Source organism: Lepidochelys kempii, chromosome 7 (assembly GCF_965140265.1).
Source record: "Lepidochelys kempii isolate rLepKem1 chromosome 7, rLepKem1.hap2, whole genome shotgun sequence".
Taxonomy (NCBI): Eukaryota; Metazoa; Chordata; order Testudines; family Cheloniidae; genus Lepidochelys; species Lepidochelys kempii.
Window position 1 is genome coordinate 19,057,084 of NC_133262.1, and position 18,324 is coordinate 19,075,407.

An 18,324-nucleotide genomic window follows, 5' to 3' on the forward strand; every position below is an offset into this window, starting at 1 on the left:
TACATTAATATATCTCAATATTTTGTTTTTGATAAATGTTTCTCAATGGAAATCCTCAGTCTGCTCCTATGTATCAATACCTGGAACGGAAAATGTTCAAAGAAGCCTATCAGATTGCTTGTTTAGGAGTAACTGACACTGACTGGAAAGAGCTGGCTATGGAGGCCTTAGAAGGTCTGGAGTTTGAAACTGCTAAAAAGGTAAAGCATTTATTTCTTTGTGAAACAGGAATTTTGAAATTTCCTATTAACACATGATTGGAGTGAAAAGTGATGCACATACAATGCAATATCTTCATATTTAACCTTTCTATTAGATACATGAACCATAGCTCCTGGTGATATAACATACTTTTTCTATTTTTTTTAATATGAAGTATCAACTCAAGATCTTATGCACATCATGAAAGCCAAACTATGATGCTTCATTTTTGTTCTTGTCAAAAACATGCAGAATAGCTAATGCCTACACTAAAGAAAACTTGATTTTATATTTTTGGCTATTTAAACCCATAAAGAAAAACTTCAAAAACATTCCATTTCAACTCTAGAAATGAGTTTAATAATAACTCAGGAAACAGTATTGCAACAAGAAAAAGGAATCAGGATTTAGTGTTTGTGTTTTTCACTAGGTGGCAGCAAAGAATTGCATCGCTGAAATGAATCTGTTGTCTCCTAGTTTTTGTCCTGTAATACTCTGCTGCTAATATTCCTATTCTTTTGTCTCCCTCCTACTTAAAGCATGCCACTTTGAAAGTGGAGACTGTACTTTCTTTATGTTGGTTGCTCACTCAGTTCTTTGCAGATAGTGTGGCATTGCCACATATTTTCTTTCTTCCTGCTGGAGTAGCCCTGTGTTTGGGAATGGCCTCTCTAAAATGGCAGATGCTGGAGTATGTTTTCCATGGAGTAAAGTCTTTGTACCACCTTCTGTCAAACAAAAGGGGCAAAAGAAATACAGTGCCATGAATATAATATGAAACACAAAATTATTTTAAAAATACACAGGAAGTGGCATATAATCACAGGCGTCCTTTACATAGTGACACAAGATTTTGTAGGAAGCTAAACATTTTAATTTTTCATTTTCTCATAAATGGAGGCATTGGACTATACTTTTTCTGTGCAACTTTATAGATTTTATGCAAATAGTTGTTCTTAAAATGAAGACGTTTTCAGTGCCTCCCTGGAAGGTGAGTACTGTCATCATCTTAGAATTAGAGCTGATTAACCTGAACAAAGGCAGCTTCTAGAAAATCTGACATTAAAGATTCGTTCTTTCTCATTTGATCTTGTCCGCAGAATATATATTCCTCCTAAGCATTTAATTGGTTAGAGGTCTGGAACATCCCAATGTCGGAAGAGTTTAATTTCTTGGTTTTATTGTAGGTCAAAAGTAAGTGCTAAATTGCTGTAACTGAACTCCATCCTCTTTGGAACCCCCCTTCAGGTAGTTGAAGGCTGCTGTCAAATCCCTCCCTCACTCTTCTCTTCTGCAGACTAAATAACCCCCAGTTCCCTGAGCCTCTCCTCATAAGTCATGTGCTCCAGCCCCCAATCACTTTTGTTGCCCTCCACTGGACTCTCTCCAATTTGTCCACATCCGTTCTGTAGTGAGGGGACCAAAACTGGACGCAATACTCCAGGTGTGGCCTCACCAGTGTTAAATAGAGGGGAATAATCACTTCCCTCGATCTGCTGACAATGCTCCCACTAATACAGCCCAATATGCCATTGGCCTTCTTGGCAACGAGAGCACACTGCTGACTCATATCCAGCTTCTCGTCCACTGTAATCCCCAGGTCCTTTTCTGCAGAACTGCTGCTTAGCCAGTCAGTCCCCAGCCTGTAGCGGTGCATGGGATTCTTCCTAAGTACAAGACTCTCTGCACTTTTCCTTGTTGAACCTCATTAGATTTCTTTTGGCCCAATCCTCCAATTTGTCTAGGTCACTCTTGGCCCTATCCCTACCCTCCAGCTTATCTACCTCTCCCCCCAGCTTAGTGTCATCTGCAAACTTGCTGAGGGTGCAATAAATCCCATCATTCAGATCATTGATAAAGATGTTGAACAAAACCAGCCCCAGGACCGACCCCTGGGGCACTCCACTTGATACTGGCTGCAGCTAGACATCAAGATAAATATATTGTTGTCTCTCCTGATGTTATTTCCACAACTTGATTTATATAGAACACAAAATCAATTAACTTGCTGGCCAATAAAGTGGCTACTTTTTTCTTTTCTTTTTCCTTTAACAGGCATTTACCAGAGTACGAGATCTTCGGTATCTAGAACTGATCAGCAGCATTGAGGTAAAACAAAGAATGTTAAATATAATATAACATGTAAAAGCATACATTAAGCTTAAGTAAGCTACTTTGGAACAATTTTCTGTAGAATCAGTATTCCTGATTATTAAAGGAATGATGGATGTATGAAAAGTGAAAAATGCTGATTTTAAGGTGTTAAGTCAAATTCCCAATCATATGACTGAAACTTGTTGAAAAAATATGAAGAGGAAAGTAAACTGTATGAGAACATTGAAACCTTATTAAGAAAAATCATAGAAAGCTTCTATATCCAATTAACTGTTATACTACTGTAGACTGTTGTAGCACTGTTCAGGGCACTTTACAAGCATAAATTAATTAAACCTTACCCCACCCACTGGAGACAGGCAATTATTATTCTCTCTCTTGCAGATAGGAAAACTGGCATAGAGAGGTAAAATGACTTGCTCACGGTCACATGACATGTCAGTGACCACTGGAAATAGAATTTAGGATTCCTGACTTCCAAGTCCGTGGGAGAAGTGGAAACACTTTCTGGCCACCTCCATCCTCTTTCCTTTCTACACATACTGTTCCTGATCCTATCCAGAGTATTACAGCATTGCAGTTCGTATTTATGTGATTAGCAGTCTTTCCCTTTTAAACAAACATAGGCTTACCTTTTAGTTTCCTTGACACAGTTCCTTCATAGAAATAGTTCTGGTCTGCTGCATCACTGCTTACTCTTGCTTGTAGTTTATGGGGACTCCATTGCAGGTTTGTAAGGGGGTAACTGAGCACATTAATTGCATTAATATGAAGCATTCCTCACACCAATGACACCTTCCTCTGTGATTGGGGACATTAGGTAATGCAAGTGCCAAACTCTAAACCGGGCAAGCTCACTGAAGAATTCTGAAAGATCTGAATTCTGAAAGACTTAATATGTAAAAACTCTTTTGATTATTCCTTTTTACCCAAATTGTATAAACGAAACTTTCAGCACCAGTCAAATAAATATCAGCACAGTTACAATCAGAGGATCATAGTTGTTATCTGCTTTGGCAGTGCTGGGTTGAATTTATACAACAGGGTGAAGGATTTTGCCCCCTATAATGTAGCTTATTATGGAAGTCATGTTCTTATATGTTACACAAAGCAGACTAATATACATTTCCAAGGGCTAAATCCTCAGCAGAAGTAAATTGGCTTAGCTCCATTGGAGTCAGTGGAGGCCAGATCCCCAGCTGAATGTCTGGATTATAATTTTATAAATCTAGATGCTCACACCCTAAATTTTCAAAGAGGTATAAATTTGCCACACAACTTGTGTTTATGTGAAACCTATATTACAGAATGCAGCTTAATTCTGTTCAAAATGTTGGGGACATACATAAAACAATTAGTTAATATCTAAAAAGTAGGCATGCTTTAATTTGAATTGGCGTGCTTTTAAAAAAAAAAAAATGGGTCCAGGTGAACGGATAAAGAAAAATGGACAAAATAGAAAACTACATACCTTTTCTTGGACCCATAAAATGTTCTGAAAGCCGTTTCAGGGAATTGCATTAACTATATTATGACTTCCAATTAAAGGATCACAATTTGATTCACTATCTAGTATATCCCTACAGCCTGTTTTTGGATATACTGAGGTACAGTTTCATCACTGTAATGGGAATTATCCAGATAGTATGCATTAAGGAAATTGTGTGAGTAAAGTCTTGTGCACTGCACTGAAAATTGCCCCCACTGAATGCTATGTATCTTACATGTGACTCCATGAGCATAGGGAGAGACAATTGGCCGAAGGATAAAAGGTTTATAAGTGGAGCATTTATTTTAAATGACCTAAATACACTTAAATCCCCCTGTCTGTCTCTGCAGAAATGAGAGATAAAATAAGACTTTGAAGAGTTAAAGATGACCAAGGTGTTCTGGCCAACCATTCTTCTCAATTAAAATAACTTTTGAATGATGAAACTTGTGTGTAATAAGAAAAGGAGTACTTGTGGCACCTTAGAGACTAACCAATTTATTTGAGCATAAGCTTTCGTGAGCTACAGCTCACTTCATCGGATGCTGAAGTGAGCTGTAGCTCACGAAAGCTTATGCTCAATAAATTGGTTAGTCTCTAAGGTGCCACAAGTACTCCTTTTCTTTTTGCGAATACAGACTAACATGGCTGTTACTCTGAAACTTGTGTGTAATGTTGCTATGGTCTTTGTTTTTAAAGGCAGTTGAGATACCTAGAGTAGGTATCATACAATGTAGATATTGTTTATATTCTAGTAGTGTACACTCAGCCACCCACCTAACTACCTAACCCCCAAACGCTTATGATCCATAGTACCCAAACCAGTTTTTTTCTCTGGTAGCTGGACACATGTTTCATGATAGGAGGCAATCAATTATAACAACTCTCATCTCTCAGCTTGAATCTGTTTCATTGAATACATATGTTCAAACTCTTGGAGGTTTTTTTTAGATTATACTGTGCGTTGATTTTGAAGTTCTTAGTTGAAATTTTCTTCTCTTAGGTAATAGGATTTCAGCCAGCTTGTATGTTATGCCCAATGCCACGTATCAATTAAATGTGCTGGGGTAGGCCTGATGCAAAGCATGAATTATTTAATTTTTTTAAAATTGGCATTTTTATGGTACTCGCTATGGTAATGCACTAGCAATACAGAATGTGAGCCTTAATTTTAAGGAATAGAAAATGCTACTTTTTTTAGTGTTCCCAATTGTAATATTTGATGATCAAATATTGAATATATTCTAAAATGTAAGCAGACAGTTATTGACCTCTAGAAATTTCTTCATGGATTTGTATGGATTTAAACATCTGCTTAAATGCTTTGCTGAATTGACACTTTAATTGGCAGGAGAATATATGCAGCTGTTTCCAAAGTTATTGAACGTATCTGTGTCTGGTAATGGGCTTTTATGCATGATGGACACACTGTATTACTGGCCATTTCTGATTCACTGGCAGGTTCATACTTTGTGAGGCTGTTTGTGACCTACAGTACCATTGTTAGGTCATTTTTGTGCCTTTTCTGAGCATATATTGCTAGTTTGGCCAGATTTTGTTTTGAGTTGATTTAGTAAATTTCCACTAGAGAAAATGGTGGATTCTATCAAATAGCAGTATTTTGAACTTCCATATGAAATATGTAAAAATTAGTTTAGTTTCCATCATGTTTTATCCTTCTATTTTATTTTGTCCTTAATTTTAACTATGATGGGATTTAATCTGTTAATTGTAAAGAATTTCTACCAGAAATCTAGAAGACCTAATTACTGTATCTTATTAATAGTTAAAATAGTCAGCCTAATAGTTTAACTTTTCAGTGGCTGTTTCCAACCTGTGTTCTGCCTGTAGCTATCTAGAATATTTCCTGTCCTAATTTTTTCCAGGAGAGGAAGAAGCGTGGAGAGAGTAACAATGAGCTATTTCTAGCAGATGTTTATGCCTACCAGGGAAAATTCCATGAGGCAGCTAAACTATACAGAAAAAGTGGACATGAGAGCCTCGCTCTTGATATGTACACTGATTTACGCATGTTTGATTATGCAAAGGTAATGAATGTTTTCAACTGAGTATTTAAATATAGAAGTATTAACATAATGCTAATGCAACTATAAACATTTACAAAGTATGGTTCTACTCTGAAAAGTACTGTGTAAAAATTTGTGAGGGGGTCCATGTTTATTGCCACAGATCAAATTTGTTTGGTTTACAAGTGGGAAAAAAAAGGGCCTCTCCTTTATAAAAACCCTGTACACTGTGACCCCTTTCTAAAATGGAATCTGCAGATGCAGCAGTGCTGTGTTCTGTATTTTCTCCAATATGCTGCCCATGAAGCTGTTTTAGCTTTTCAGTGGGTGATTTTATCACATCCCCTGGATGTTACCATGGGTGTGTTTTGTTTTTCCCCCATATGATTGGATGGAATGATAAATAGAAAATTATGTAGTTAAGGCCTAGAGTTAATTTTTATGTCTCTTGCCTTCTTTCATGTTAATTTTACTGGAAAGAGCCCTTTATCCTTAGTTTTTACTCCTTTTAAGAGTAATTGATTGGTACATGCAGAAATTAGTGAATCTACCTGTCACTAATTCACCTTTGTACTTTACTTTAAGAAAATTCTTTTAAATCTTTTTTTTTCTTTCAGTTTGATCTTGAGTTAATGTGTAGCTCTTATGGTTGTTTTTCTCTAACATGTTTTGCAAAGGGCACAGTGTACTAATCTAGTTCATCTTTGTTTACCCGAAAATTTGCTTCCCCAGATTAAATCTGTTTTTTCATTTTTTTTTTTAAATGCATTCCCATACAGAAATAAATTGTACACAGTTTGAAAAAAGTGGCATTTTTATGTGGTGATAAGAAAGCTTTCAAGTTTTATATACTATTTTCTTATCAAAATCCCTGAGAATGAGTGAATGAGTACACTGTTTAGTCTCATTCGTCACTCATCACAGCCTTATTCTATACACCACAGGACAAAGACTTTACTATGACACACATATAAACTATATGAAGCTCATGGAAAAAAAAATTCTCTAACAGGTTGTGGAGTCTGTTCTAAAACACTGTGGAGGGCTTTGCTCGTGGAAGTCTGACTGCCACTATTTTTGGCTGCAGAGTTTTGGCTCTTCAGAAACATAAATCTAATTCATAGACTAAAAGTTTCCCATCACTGCTCCTATGAATCTTTTTGATTCTTGGCAATAATCATTGCCACTTAATTAATACAGAGTAAAAAGTCCTGTCCTTCCTATCGAGAATAATTCCACGTAGAAGAAAATAAATTTACTTAACAGCATATGAAGAAAGCCCATAGATCGGTGGTTCTCAACTCTGGTCCACCGCTTGTTCAGGGAAAGCTGCTGGTGCACTGGGCCCATTTGTTTACCTGCCGTGTCCGCAGGTTCGGCCAATCGCGGCTCCCACTGGCCACGGTTTGCTGCTCCAGGCCAGTGGGGGCTGCGGGAAGTAGCATGGGCTGAGGGATGTGCTGGCCGCCCTTCCCGCAACCTGGAGCAGCGAGCTGTGGCCAGTGGGAGCCACGATCAACTGAACCTGCGGACGCCGCAGGTAAACAAACCGGCCCGGCACGCCAGGGGCTTTCCCTGAACAAGCGGTGGACCAGAGTTGAGAACCACTGCCATAGATGATGGTACAAAGATGAGGGCTCTGAATGGAGAACTTCCTTGCTTGCCAGTTATCCTTTCATGGAAATGTGATTTTTATGCCTGCCATCATTAAGCATTAGTAGGTTCTGGCTCCTTATGACTGAAAATGACCACTGATTGGCCAGAGCTAGAAAACCAGTACTATGTGCGGAGTTCAGGAAAACTTTTGAAAATGTGGCCGTAAGCATTTCATCATAATGTCAGATCACAATTTATTGAAAATTCACAAATAATTATCTGCAGCTCAGGAAACTGAACTTTATGTTTCTAATATATTTCAGTGATCTGAGCTAGAACTCAAATTACACCAGACAAAATATTGTTTCACTCGTATCTATGCTTTGGTTTCTTAATGTTCAAACAAGATGAAGTGATCTTTGTAGCTCTTATCTTCAGCAGAATTGTGGGTGCATCTTAAGCAGAATCAATTTGTGCAAAATGTTACTGGCCTATGTTCCACGTGCAAAGATATTATATAAAAATCATAATTATTCCCCTTTTGGATGGCTTGCTCAGGAAAGGTACTCAGTTGGTCTTGTGACTCTGGTAAAGTTCTCCTTTGGTGGTTCAGATTTTCCATTGCCTCAGGATCTGCCAGAGGATTGTTTTTTCTTTTCTCCCCCTTCCTTGCCCATCTACATGCACCAAAATTTTTTACCTCTCAAGTGATATTTATGATTACAAGAGGGCTGTTGTAATATACAGTAGCCTATTTTGTTAACAGCCAGAGGTTGCCTTAATCTGTCTTGCAATGTTCAGGTGTGCTTTATCTGGCACATTAATTTCAACTAATGTTGTTGTAAAGGGTCCTAGTGCCCGGGCTTTATTCCTAGCAGAGGAGATTCATCAATCAATCATTAGTATTTCTAGAGTGGTCATCATTGTAGTATCTATGTGTAGTATCTAGAGATGGCATTTGCATGATTATGTAAGAGATTCAACTAGACCAGTATTTCAGAGTTCAACTAATTTATGAGCAGTTATAATGCTGTCCATGTAAAAAGGTCATCATTAAAATATTATATCATATGTCATTGCAAGATTATCAATTATATTTGTTGAAGAGAAGATTCCAACCTCTGATGGCCTTGTGACTGGCCATCCCGAGGCTAAGCACTCGAGATTAAGATGTGCCATTACTAATCCAACAAGGAATGGATTTATTTTCAGAATTAAAGTATGCCTTCATGGCCAGCAAAGGAGACTTTGGTAACTCTTGGATTTGACCTGACTGAACTGTTTTGAGAGCAGTACTACTTCCTTTTGAGTCTCTCTGGCAGGTTCCTAAGGAACAGGCAAAAATAAAATTTTACGTCCCTTTCAGTGGGGAAGGTCAGTCAGCAGAGTGAGAGAACTTTCTATGAAAGCAAATGGGTGTGTATACATTACCTCTGAACAGAGGCACACTTCTATATAATCCTTCCTTTGGTCTTCTTGGGGTGTCCCATCTTCTCTGATTTGAATTTGATTTGGATTGGAGATGTATCTTCACTTATTTTATACAATCCCAAGTGCATTAGTTAATGATTAATAATTCCTGCCTTCAGATTTGTGCATAGTGCTCTGTGTACTGTGATTTTAGCTGAGGAGGCAGTCGTATTAAAAAAAATAACTTGATATGGAAAAACAAAACTTAACAAGCTTTAGAATTAGAACCATGACACAATGTTTGCTACAGAAAGCTTAATCCAGAATGTTATCTGTTGCACTTCCTCAGGATTTCCTTGGGTCCGGAGATCCCAAAGACACTAAGATGCTAATTACAAAACAAGCAGACTGGGCCAAGAATATCAATGAACCAAAAGCAGCAGTGGAGATGTACATTTCTGCAGGCGAGCACATGAAGGCCATAGAAATCAGTGGAGACCATGGCTGGGTTGATATGTATGTTTTAGCTCTGTCTCAGAGATACAGATCACAGTGTCTAATGTGAAGTTTAGTGCATTCTGCAGAATCTTAAAGAAAAAGAAATCTTACTGGCTTTGCTCTCTTTTTGGCTTCCATATGTTGACTGCAGTATAGCATCACCTATACTTTAGTTATAGTAGATGAACTTTCATTGTGTTAGAAAAGTTACTTGGGTATAGAGGGTAAGGACATGGATATATTACAAAATGAGTGGATAAAACAGTGCAGGGATATGCAAGGATTTATCTGTGAGATGAGAATGTTCCCAAAATGTGCACATCCCGGGTCTCTTCAGTATAACCTTCACAGTAGTGCACAACTTCTCATGTGTACTTGCCTCTTTCTTTTGTTTTAAACTATGAAAGGATAATAATCGAGGACTCAGAACTCCTGGGGTAAAATCCTGTCTCCTTTTGAAGTCCGTGGCAAAAATCCCATTGACTTCAGTGGGGCCAAGATTTCACCCCTGGTTCTAGTCCTAGCTCTGCTGCTGACTTGCTTTGTGATCTTGGACAAGTCACTTAACCTTTCTGTTTCTCTGTTTATCCATCTGTAAAATTGGGGTAATATTGACTGGACACTGATTTGGATGTTGAGTGAGATTTGTATAGGACCTAGTTCCACAACTCCTATTCATATGACTGCGTGATGGAGTAGTCTAATCCAATTGAAATCACTACTCACAGGAGTAAGGAATTACACACTGTCGCAAGAACTGGTCTTGCGTTTGCAAAGCCTTTTGAGCACCCATTGAATGCTGCTCAATAAGTTCATAGTTTAATGTCATCAATATAGTAACTTCTAAATGATAACCTATTGAAATATTTCTATTTTTTCAATGTAATAAGTATGCAGAATGAAAAATGCTGCTACTAAAGCAAGTGCATTTCTTTTGCTGTCTCTAGGCTAATCGATATAGCTCGGAAATTGGATAAAGCTGAGCGCGAACCTTTGTCAAAATGTGCCTACTATTTTAAGAGACTTGACAATCATGGTTATGCAGCAGAAACCTACATGAAGATAGGTGACCTAAAGGCCCTGGTACATCTCCACGTGGAAACTCAGCGTTGGGAAGAAGTAAGAATACCCTGATATCCAAACTTAGATGTTTAGAATTGCTATTTCATATTGCCTCCAAATGCATCTGGTCTTAAAGGTTTATATACAGCTTACACAGTATTTTGGTAAGTTACATTGGAAAATACACTAATGTGGTATTTTTAGGAGAGTGAGCTATGAAAACATTACAGTTTCATACATCATCAGCTACAGGGTTTCCTTCCACTCTTTTTAACTCTTTCATAATCTAAGTACAGTTAAAAATCATACTTTAAAATAATTCTTCTCTAGTGTTTCAGTAATGAAAATTGCATGGTAGTTAGAGCCCAGGACAAGGAATTGGGACACTGGACAAAGAGTTAGGACACTGGTTTCTTTTCCATGCTCTTCCACAGACTTCCTACCTGATCTTGAGCAAATCACTTGGGCCTAGATTATCAAAAGTGGTCTCTATTTCTGGATGTCCTGGTTGAGAGTCTTTTGGCTCGATTTTCAGAATTGCTGAGCACCCACTGCTATCACTGGCTTCAGCTGGAGTTGTGGATGCTCAGTGCCTTTGAAAATCAGACTGTAAGTATCAAGTTGGGCACCAAAAATTATTCGCCACTCTTGGAAAATGTAGGCTTAAATCCTTTGTGCTTCACTCTTTTTTTTTTTTTTTTCGTCTGTAAAATCAGGATGAGACTAATACTTCCCTACTGATGAGGGTGTCTCTGGGTATTTTTGACTAATATTTAAGCATATATGTCTGTTTTGTAAATGTGATACGCTCTACATGACACAAAATTGTGAGACAAATGCATGACAGGTCAAGGAGAATAATGAAATTTTTAACATGAGAACATAAGAATGGCCATACTGGGACAGACCAGTGGTCCAGCTAGCCCAGTATTCTGAGTGGCCAGTGCCAGATGCTTCAGAGGAAATGAACAGAACAGGGCAATTATCGAATTATCCACCTCTGTCATCCAGTCCAAGCTTCTGGCAGTCAGAGGCTTAGGGGCACCCAGAGCATGTGGTTGCATCCCTGTCCATCTCGGCTACTAGCCATTGATGGATCTATCCTCCATGAATGTATCTAATTCTTTTTTGAACCCAGTTATACTTTTGGCCTTCCCAACATCCCCTGGCGATGAGTTCTACAGGTTGACTGTGCATTGTGTAAAGAAGTAATTTCTTGTGTTTTGTTGTTTAACCTGCTGCCTATTAATTTCTTTGCCTATTATTCACTTTCTCCACACCATTCATGATTGTATAGACCTCTGTCATATCCCCCTTAGTCATCTCTTTTCTAAGATGAACAGACCCAGTCCTTTTAATCTCTCCTCATGTGGAAGCTGTTCCATACTCTTACCTGTTTTTGTTGCCCTTATCTATACTTTCTCCAATTCTAATATCTTTTATGAGATGGGGTGACCCAATCTGCATGAAGTATTTCAAGGTTTGGCACGCCATGGATTTATATAGTGGCATTATGATATTTTCTGTCTTATTATCTATCCCGTTCCTGTTGGTTCATCACATTGTTAGCTTTTTTAGACTGTCGCTGCACATTGAGCAGATTTTTCAGAGAACCATCCACGATGACTCCAAGATCTCTTTCTTGAGTGGTAGCAGCTAATTCAGACCCTATCATTTTGTATGTATAGTTGGGATTATGTTTTCCAGTGTGCATTGCTTTGCACTTATCAGCACTGAATTTCATCTGCCATTTTGGTGCCCCCAGTTACGCAGTTTTGTGAGATCCCTTTGTAACTCTTCTCAGTCAGCTTTGGACTTAACTATTTTGAGTAATTTTGTATTATCTGCAAGCTTTCCCAACTCACTATTTACCCCCTTTTTCCAGATCATTTATGAATATGTTGAACAGCACTGGTCCCAGTACAGATCCCTAGGTGACCCTGCTGTTTACCTCTCTTCATTGTGAAAACTGACCATTTATTTCTACCCTTTGTTTCCTATCTTTTGACCAATTACTAAAAGACCTTCCCTTTTATCTCATGACTGCTTACTTTGCTTGAGAGCCTTTGGTAAAGAACATTGTCAAAAGCTTTCTGAAAGTCCAAGTAACTGTATCCACTGGATCACCCTTGTCCACATGTTTGTTGAGCCCCTCAAAGAATTATAAAAGATTGGTGAGGCATGATTTCCTTTTACAAAAGCGGTGTTGACTCTTCTCCAACATATTATGTTCATCTGTATGTCTGATTCTGTTCTTTACTGTAGTTTCAACCAATTTGCCTGGTACTGAAGTTATGCTTACTGGCCTGTAATTGCCCAGATAGCCTCTGTCGTGTTTTTTAAAAATCAGCGTTACAGTAGCTATCCTCCAGTCATTTGGTACAGAGGCTGATTTAAGCAACAGGTTATGTACCACAGTTACAGTAGAACCTCAAAAATACAAACACCAGAGTCATGGACTGACTGATCAACCGGACACCATGTGAAACTGGAAGTAACCAATCAGGCAGCAGCAGAGACCCCCCCCCAAAAAAAAGGCAAACACTGTACTGTGCCTGTATTGCATCTTAAATGTAGGCACATCTGGGCTGCCTGTCCCCACCCCTACTCCACCTCGTGCGGGGCACCCACGTACAGCTAGGAAGTGAAGATGCTGAGATTAGCAGGCAAAGCTGTGAGCCCTTGCTGTTCACCCAAGGCAGCCAGAGCAGGAGCAGCACTGAGGTCTGTGCTGCTTTCCTGTAAGCCAGGGTGCTGTTTTCAAACCCCTGCCCCCGCTGGGGCGGGGCACTGTTTTCAAAACACACACATGCCCCGCTGGGAGGGGGACGTGCTATTTTCACCCCCTCTACCCTAGCCAGGAGGGGGACACAAGGTTGCCCAGGCCAGGGAAGGAAGCTGCATAGCTACCTCGAGGTGTCCGTAACTCTGAGGTGCCACTGTAGTAATTCTGCAGTTTCATATTTGAGTTCCTTCAGAAATCTTGGGTGAATACCATCTTGTCCTGATGACTTATTACTGTTTACTTTATCAGTTTGTTTCAAAACCAGCTCTATTGACACCTTAATCTGGGACTGTTCCTCAGATTTGTTAACTAAGAAGAGTGGCTCAGGTATGGGAATCTCTCATCCTCTGCTGTGAAGACCAATGCAAAGAATTCATTTATCTTCTCCAAAATGGCCTTGTCTTCCTTAAGTGCTTCTTTAACACTTAAGTTTGGCCCCACTGATTGTTTGGCAGAGTTCCTGATTCTGACATACTTAAAATGTTTTTTCGCAATTAGTTTTCTGTCTTTTGCTAGTTGCTCTTTGGATTCTTTTTTGGTCTGCCTAATTAAACTTTCACACTTGGCTTGGCAGAATGTATGCTCCTGTCTATTTTTCGCAGTATGATTTGACTTCCAATTTTTAAAGGATGTCCTTTTTAACTAAAATTTTCACAATGTGGATTATTATTTTGGGCTGTGTTGTTTTAGTAATTCTGAAAGTGACGTTTCACTGAAATTTCCTCTGTATACTCTGGATCTGGTGAATTTACACTTTCCTGGTGTGGACTTTTGATCCTATAATCAGATTTATATTTAGGAAAGCCCAGCTGACTTCATTAGGACAGCACTTGGTTACAGGGGTCTACTTACACATATGCATTGCAGAATTGGGGGCCATGGTTTGTACTGGCAGTCTTGTTTTTGGTTATGGGTTTGTTTGTTTTTAACATGACGTATATGCTAGGCTGTTAGGTGCTTTTGAAAATTTTATCCTCAGAAATGTAGGTGCTTAAGTCCCATTGAAACGCTCAGTGGGACTTAGACGCTTAAGTCACATAGGTGCTTTTGAAATTGTTATGCATAGTCTGATTGTTCAGTGCACATGTCAATACTTATTTTTATTGAATATATTTTCTAAAAAAGCAATACATTGTATTGTTCTGTGAAACCCACTCCATCCCCTAAATAATTGATTGTTTTCAGGTTTTCCACAGGTTTCTGTAGTTCAGAAGCTGGACTGTTACTAAGTATAGCTTCTTCTTCACAGCTGTTGATTGATTGCCTTTCTTTTAAAATACATTAATTTTGAGTTTCCTGGAGAAAATACTGGTTGGAATTTTCATCCTTCTGTATAAATGATATTTGTATTGTGAATTTTATTTAAACAAAAGGATTTATCTCATGCACTATTCAGAACTCACTTAAACCATGCAATATTTTATTAATGAATTTATTCTGTACCTTAGGCCTTTGCTTTGAGTGAAAAGCATCCTGAATTTAAAGATGATGTCTATGTCCCTTATGCTCAGTGGTTGGCAGAGAATGATAGATTTGAAGAGGCCCAAAAAGGTAGGACTGTACATGAGTTATATGCTGGTAGCGTGCAAAATTTGCTAAGCATTTTCCAAATGCTGAAGATAAAATCTCTGCCCTGGAGAACTGTCAATCTGTAGAATACAAACCTTTTAAAGGGTGAGATAACTGGAGAATACGTATGTTCTTGCTGATCACAGGAGGTTGTATTCTGATTGTCAGAGAGGTCTTATTATTTGGTAAGAAATATAACAAACTTAACAAAACAATAGCATCTATAAAAAAGGCTATAATTCTGGATTTTCTTTCCCAGTTTGTGCTTGAGTATAGAACAAACACCAAAAGAAGGCATGAGCCCTGCCCTTGAATGTAGGTAGTATGTAGTTCATACAAGAAGGAGCATCAGTCTTGCTTATGAAATTCCTTGCTTCTTATGGATTTATATCATAAAATATTATCGGCATGTAGTATTTGTAAAATATACATTTACCAAGTGGGAATTCAGGACTGAACTTCAGTTGCTGCACAGGAGCCAATGTAAAGAAACCCTGTTAATAAATAGTATATACTGTGGGGTTTTCTGCCTCTTTAGATTCTTTGATACTATAGTGTTAAGCATTGTAAGAGTGCTGCCTTGAAATATTACCTGAGGTTATGTCTGTACTTTAGTGGCTACAGTGGTACAGCTACTGTGCTGCAGGTGTGCTGCTGTAGTGGAGACACTTTCTACATCTATGGAAGAGGTTTTTCCATGAGTGTAGTTAATCCACCTCTCCGAAAGGTGGTAGCTAGTTTGATGGAAGAATTCTTCGACCTACGGGGGGGAGTTAGGTTGTCCTAACTACATCACACAGGGTGTAAAATTTTTCACAGCCCTGAACGGCTAGATTGATCTAATTTTTAGCTGTAGACCAGGCCTTAGAAGGTTTGAATTTTGACTTGATCCCATAGTGTTCAGCAGTTTCCCCTGTTCACAAATGTCTGATCATCAGGATGATGATTTTGCTCTGTCCAAATTTTTTTTTAAAAGTAACTAGCCTCGCGCTACTTATGTACATGGTAGTTGTATTTCCTACATCATGTCCTGACACAATACAAAAGCCAAAAAGTACTTGCAGATACTTCTATTTTCCATTAGTCACTACTTTCAAAAATAGAAAAATACCAGTGTAGTCCTTTTCATCCTGTTCCAGCTTTGATGAATATCCTGTTGTTATTTTTAAAAAATATCAGTTAATTGATATAATCACACTGTAAAATCTTCTTTGCTTTGGTCTCCTTTGTAGCATTCCACAAGGCTGGCAGACAGAGTGAGGCCGTAAAAGTGCTGGAACAGCTAACTCACAATGCTGTGGTAGAAAGCCGATTTAATGATGCAGCATATTATTACTGGATGCTCTCCATGCAGTGTTTAGATATAGCCCAAGGTAAGTAAACACAAGCAAGTTCAAATTTGTTACCTGCTCATGCATGCATATAAACATTGAATGAACCGTGACGGCTTGATTAAAACCTCTTGCTCGCTCACTAATTGTGCTATATACTAATCTGCTATACTAATACTATATACTGCACTGTATTGTAATTCAACATTATATCGTAATTCTATCTCTCTAGTCTGTGTGCTTATAAAAATCCAAGATAAGTCTAATTTTTAAATCAAGGTGGGGTCACATCCATGTCTCCTAATTCCACAATATATCCCCTAGCCCCTTTTCTGCGCCTCACACCTGGGATAAAGTGATGACTGGAGGGCTAAATAATAATAAAACATGATCTTATAGTGTAGTCTACTCCTAATATTTAAATGTGGATGAGATTAACTGGGGAGACACTTCATGAATTATTTTAGCCAGCCAAAGAAGAAAGTTAGTGTTCATTAGTTCTCTGCTTCTAAATCAGTTGCACTGGAGGAGAGGTGAAGATGAGGTGTAGATGAGTGTTGATGGAAACAAGAGATTGATGGTCTGTTGCCTTGCACTGTGTGGACAAGAGTGATCCAGTGGATATAGTTTACTTGGACTTTCAGAAAGCATCACAGTTTTGCTAATGCATGATAGTGCTGATCTATAGCCCTTCATACGCTGTACAGACACTGCAAATGGTTTTATTGTTTAGTAGTACATTAATGTGGATAAAAGGAATGAAATTAAACTCATTTTACTTTAACCTCAAAAGATGTGGATCAGGTTTCTAGTGGTGGAAGGCTAATATGTTCCACCTCTAACTAAGCCATTAACCTCTGGCTGTGTTAAAACCACTTGCCATACCATCGTGCATCTTAATGTGCTTTATGTTAAAGAAGAAAGTTGCACATAAAATGGCAAAATTATATAATCCATATTTTGTAGCACACTTGGTCAGGTATATTAATCTATTGGAAGTGGTAACGCTGCAACCATGTTGTATTGTGATCTTTCTAGCTGAGTAATACTCTTGTGTTTTAGTATAGAATGACCAGAGGTGTAATTACTTTCCCTCCCACAGAGAACGAACAGCAGAAGACTGAAATGTTACAGAAGTTTCACCACTTCCAGCACTTGGCAGAACTTTATCATGTCTATCACTCTATTCACAGATACACTGTAAGATATTTTCACTAGCAGTTGTATTGTTTGCTTAGCTGGTACATTTTCTGCAAATAATTCAGGAATAATTAGGAACAATTAATTACTTGTAAAGTAAATACTGAATGGATGCTGGTGTCACTGCAATGATCTAATTTTGGTTTCGGGGTTTTTTTTGCCCTGTGTTATACCGTACTGAATGTACTGCCATTCCACCCCTCAAACTACCTTTCTGTGACACAGAAAGAGCCTCTGCAGAGAGATGCTCTGCAGCACACAGTGGATGTGGACTTGAAGGCTTTCTTTCACCACCCCATCTGCATACTGATTCCACTGTGTTCTGGGCCCATTACTCCTACGGAGGAGGTTGGGACAGGATTATCCTTTAAGTGCTTTCTCTCCCTTTCCTTTTTTCTTCAGTGGCAAAGATGAGCTTTGGAGAGAGGGGCATGCAAAATCCAATTGTTGTCTTTTCTCCATTTCTCCCATTGTTGTGACTGTGTGAAAAGCACAGTGTAGTGTCTGAGATGACGGAAGTAATTTGATGCTTAGTGATATGAAGTGTTCCTTTTCTAGCTTAGAAATTTTTTAATGTTCTTTTTACCACAGGAAGAGCCCTTCAGTTTCCATTTGCCTGAAACACTCTTCAATATTTCCAGGTTTTTACTTCACAGCCTAACCAAGGAGACTCCGCTGGGCATCTCTAAAGTGTATCCTTGCAATGCAAAGCAAAATTCAAAAATTATCATATGAATTGAAGGGAATCCTTGGCACCAATCAGTGATGCATAGTCTTACTATTAGGGTATTCTTGTTCCTGGTTTTAGGGGTTCCCATGCTGTTCCTCTGTTAGATAAAATAAATGTGGGGCTGTCTTTAATCCCTGAGATGATGATCTACACCTCAGAATTATCACACACTTAGGCACATCTAGCCATACGTGCATACATTAGAAGAGGTTATCATAAACTATCAAACATGTTGCTCACCTTTGTAAGAGGAGTGCCTTCCAAGATGCAAGTCTCCAAACACAATGTGTGGCTGTAAATATTGACAGTGC

The 18,324-nt window shown here is 38.5% G+C and overlaps 1 protein-coding gene across 6 annotated transcripts in view; it reads left to right on the plus strand.

The window, feature by feature from the left end:
* IFT122 (intraflagellar transport 122) overlaps positions 1-18,324 on the plus strand; it is a 49,080-nt gene that overhangs the window by 23,506 nt on the left and 7,250 nt on the right. For all 6 annotated transcript variants that reach the window (XR_012159779.1, XR_012159780.1, XR_012159781.1 and 3 more), the window contains 9 exons: positions 60-200; positions 2,257-2,310; positions 5,692-5,853; positions 9,188-9,354; positions 10,284-10,455; positions 14,632-14,734; positions 15,985-16,125; positions 17,186-17,283; positions 17,875-17,975. Coding sequence is in view for 3 of the 6 variants with exons in the window: in XM_073351250.1 (XP_073207351.1) it covers positions 60-200; positions 2,257-2,310; positions 5,692-5,853; positions 9,188-9,354; positions 10,284-10,455; positions 14,632-14,734; positions 15,985-16,125; positions 17,186-17,283; positions 17,875-17,975 (1,139 nt within the window). In the remaining 3 variants the exon portion in view is untranslated. The remainder of the gene's footprint in view (positions 1-59; positions 201-2,256; positions 2,311-5,691; positions 5,854-9,187; positions 9,355-10,283; positions 10,456-14,631; positions 14,735-15,984; positions 16,126-17,185; positions 17,284-17,874; positions 17,976-18,324) is intronic.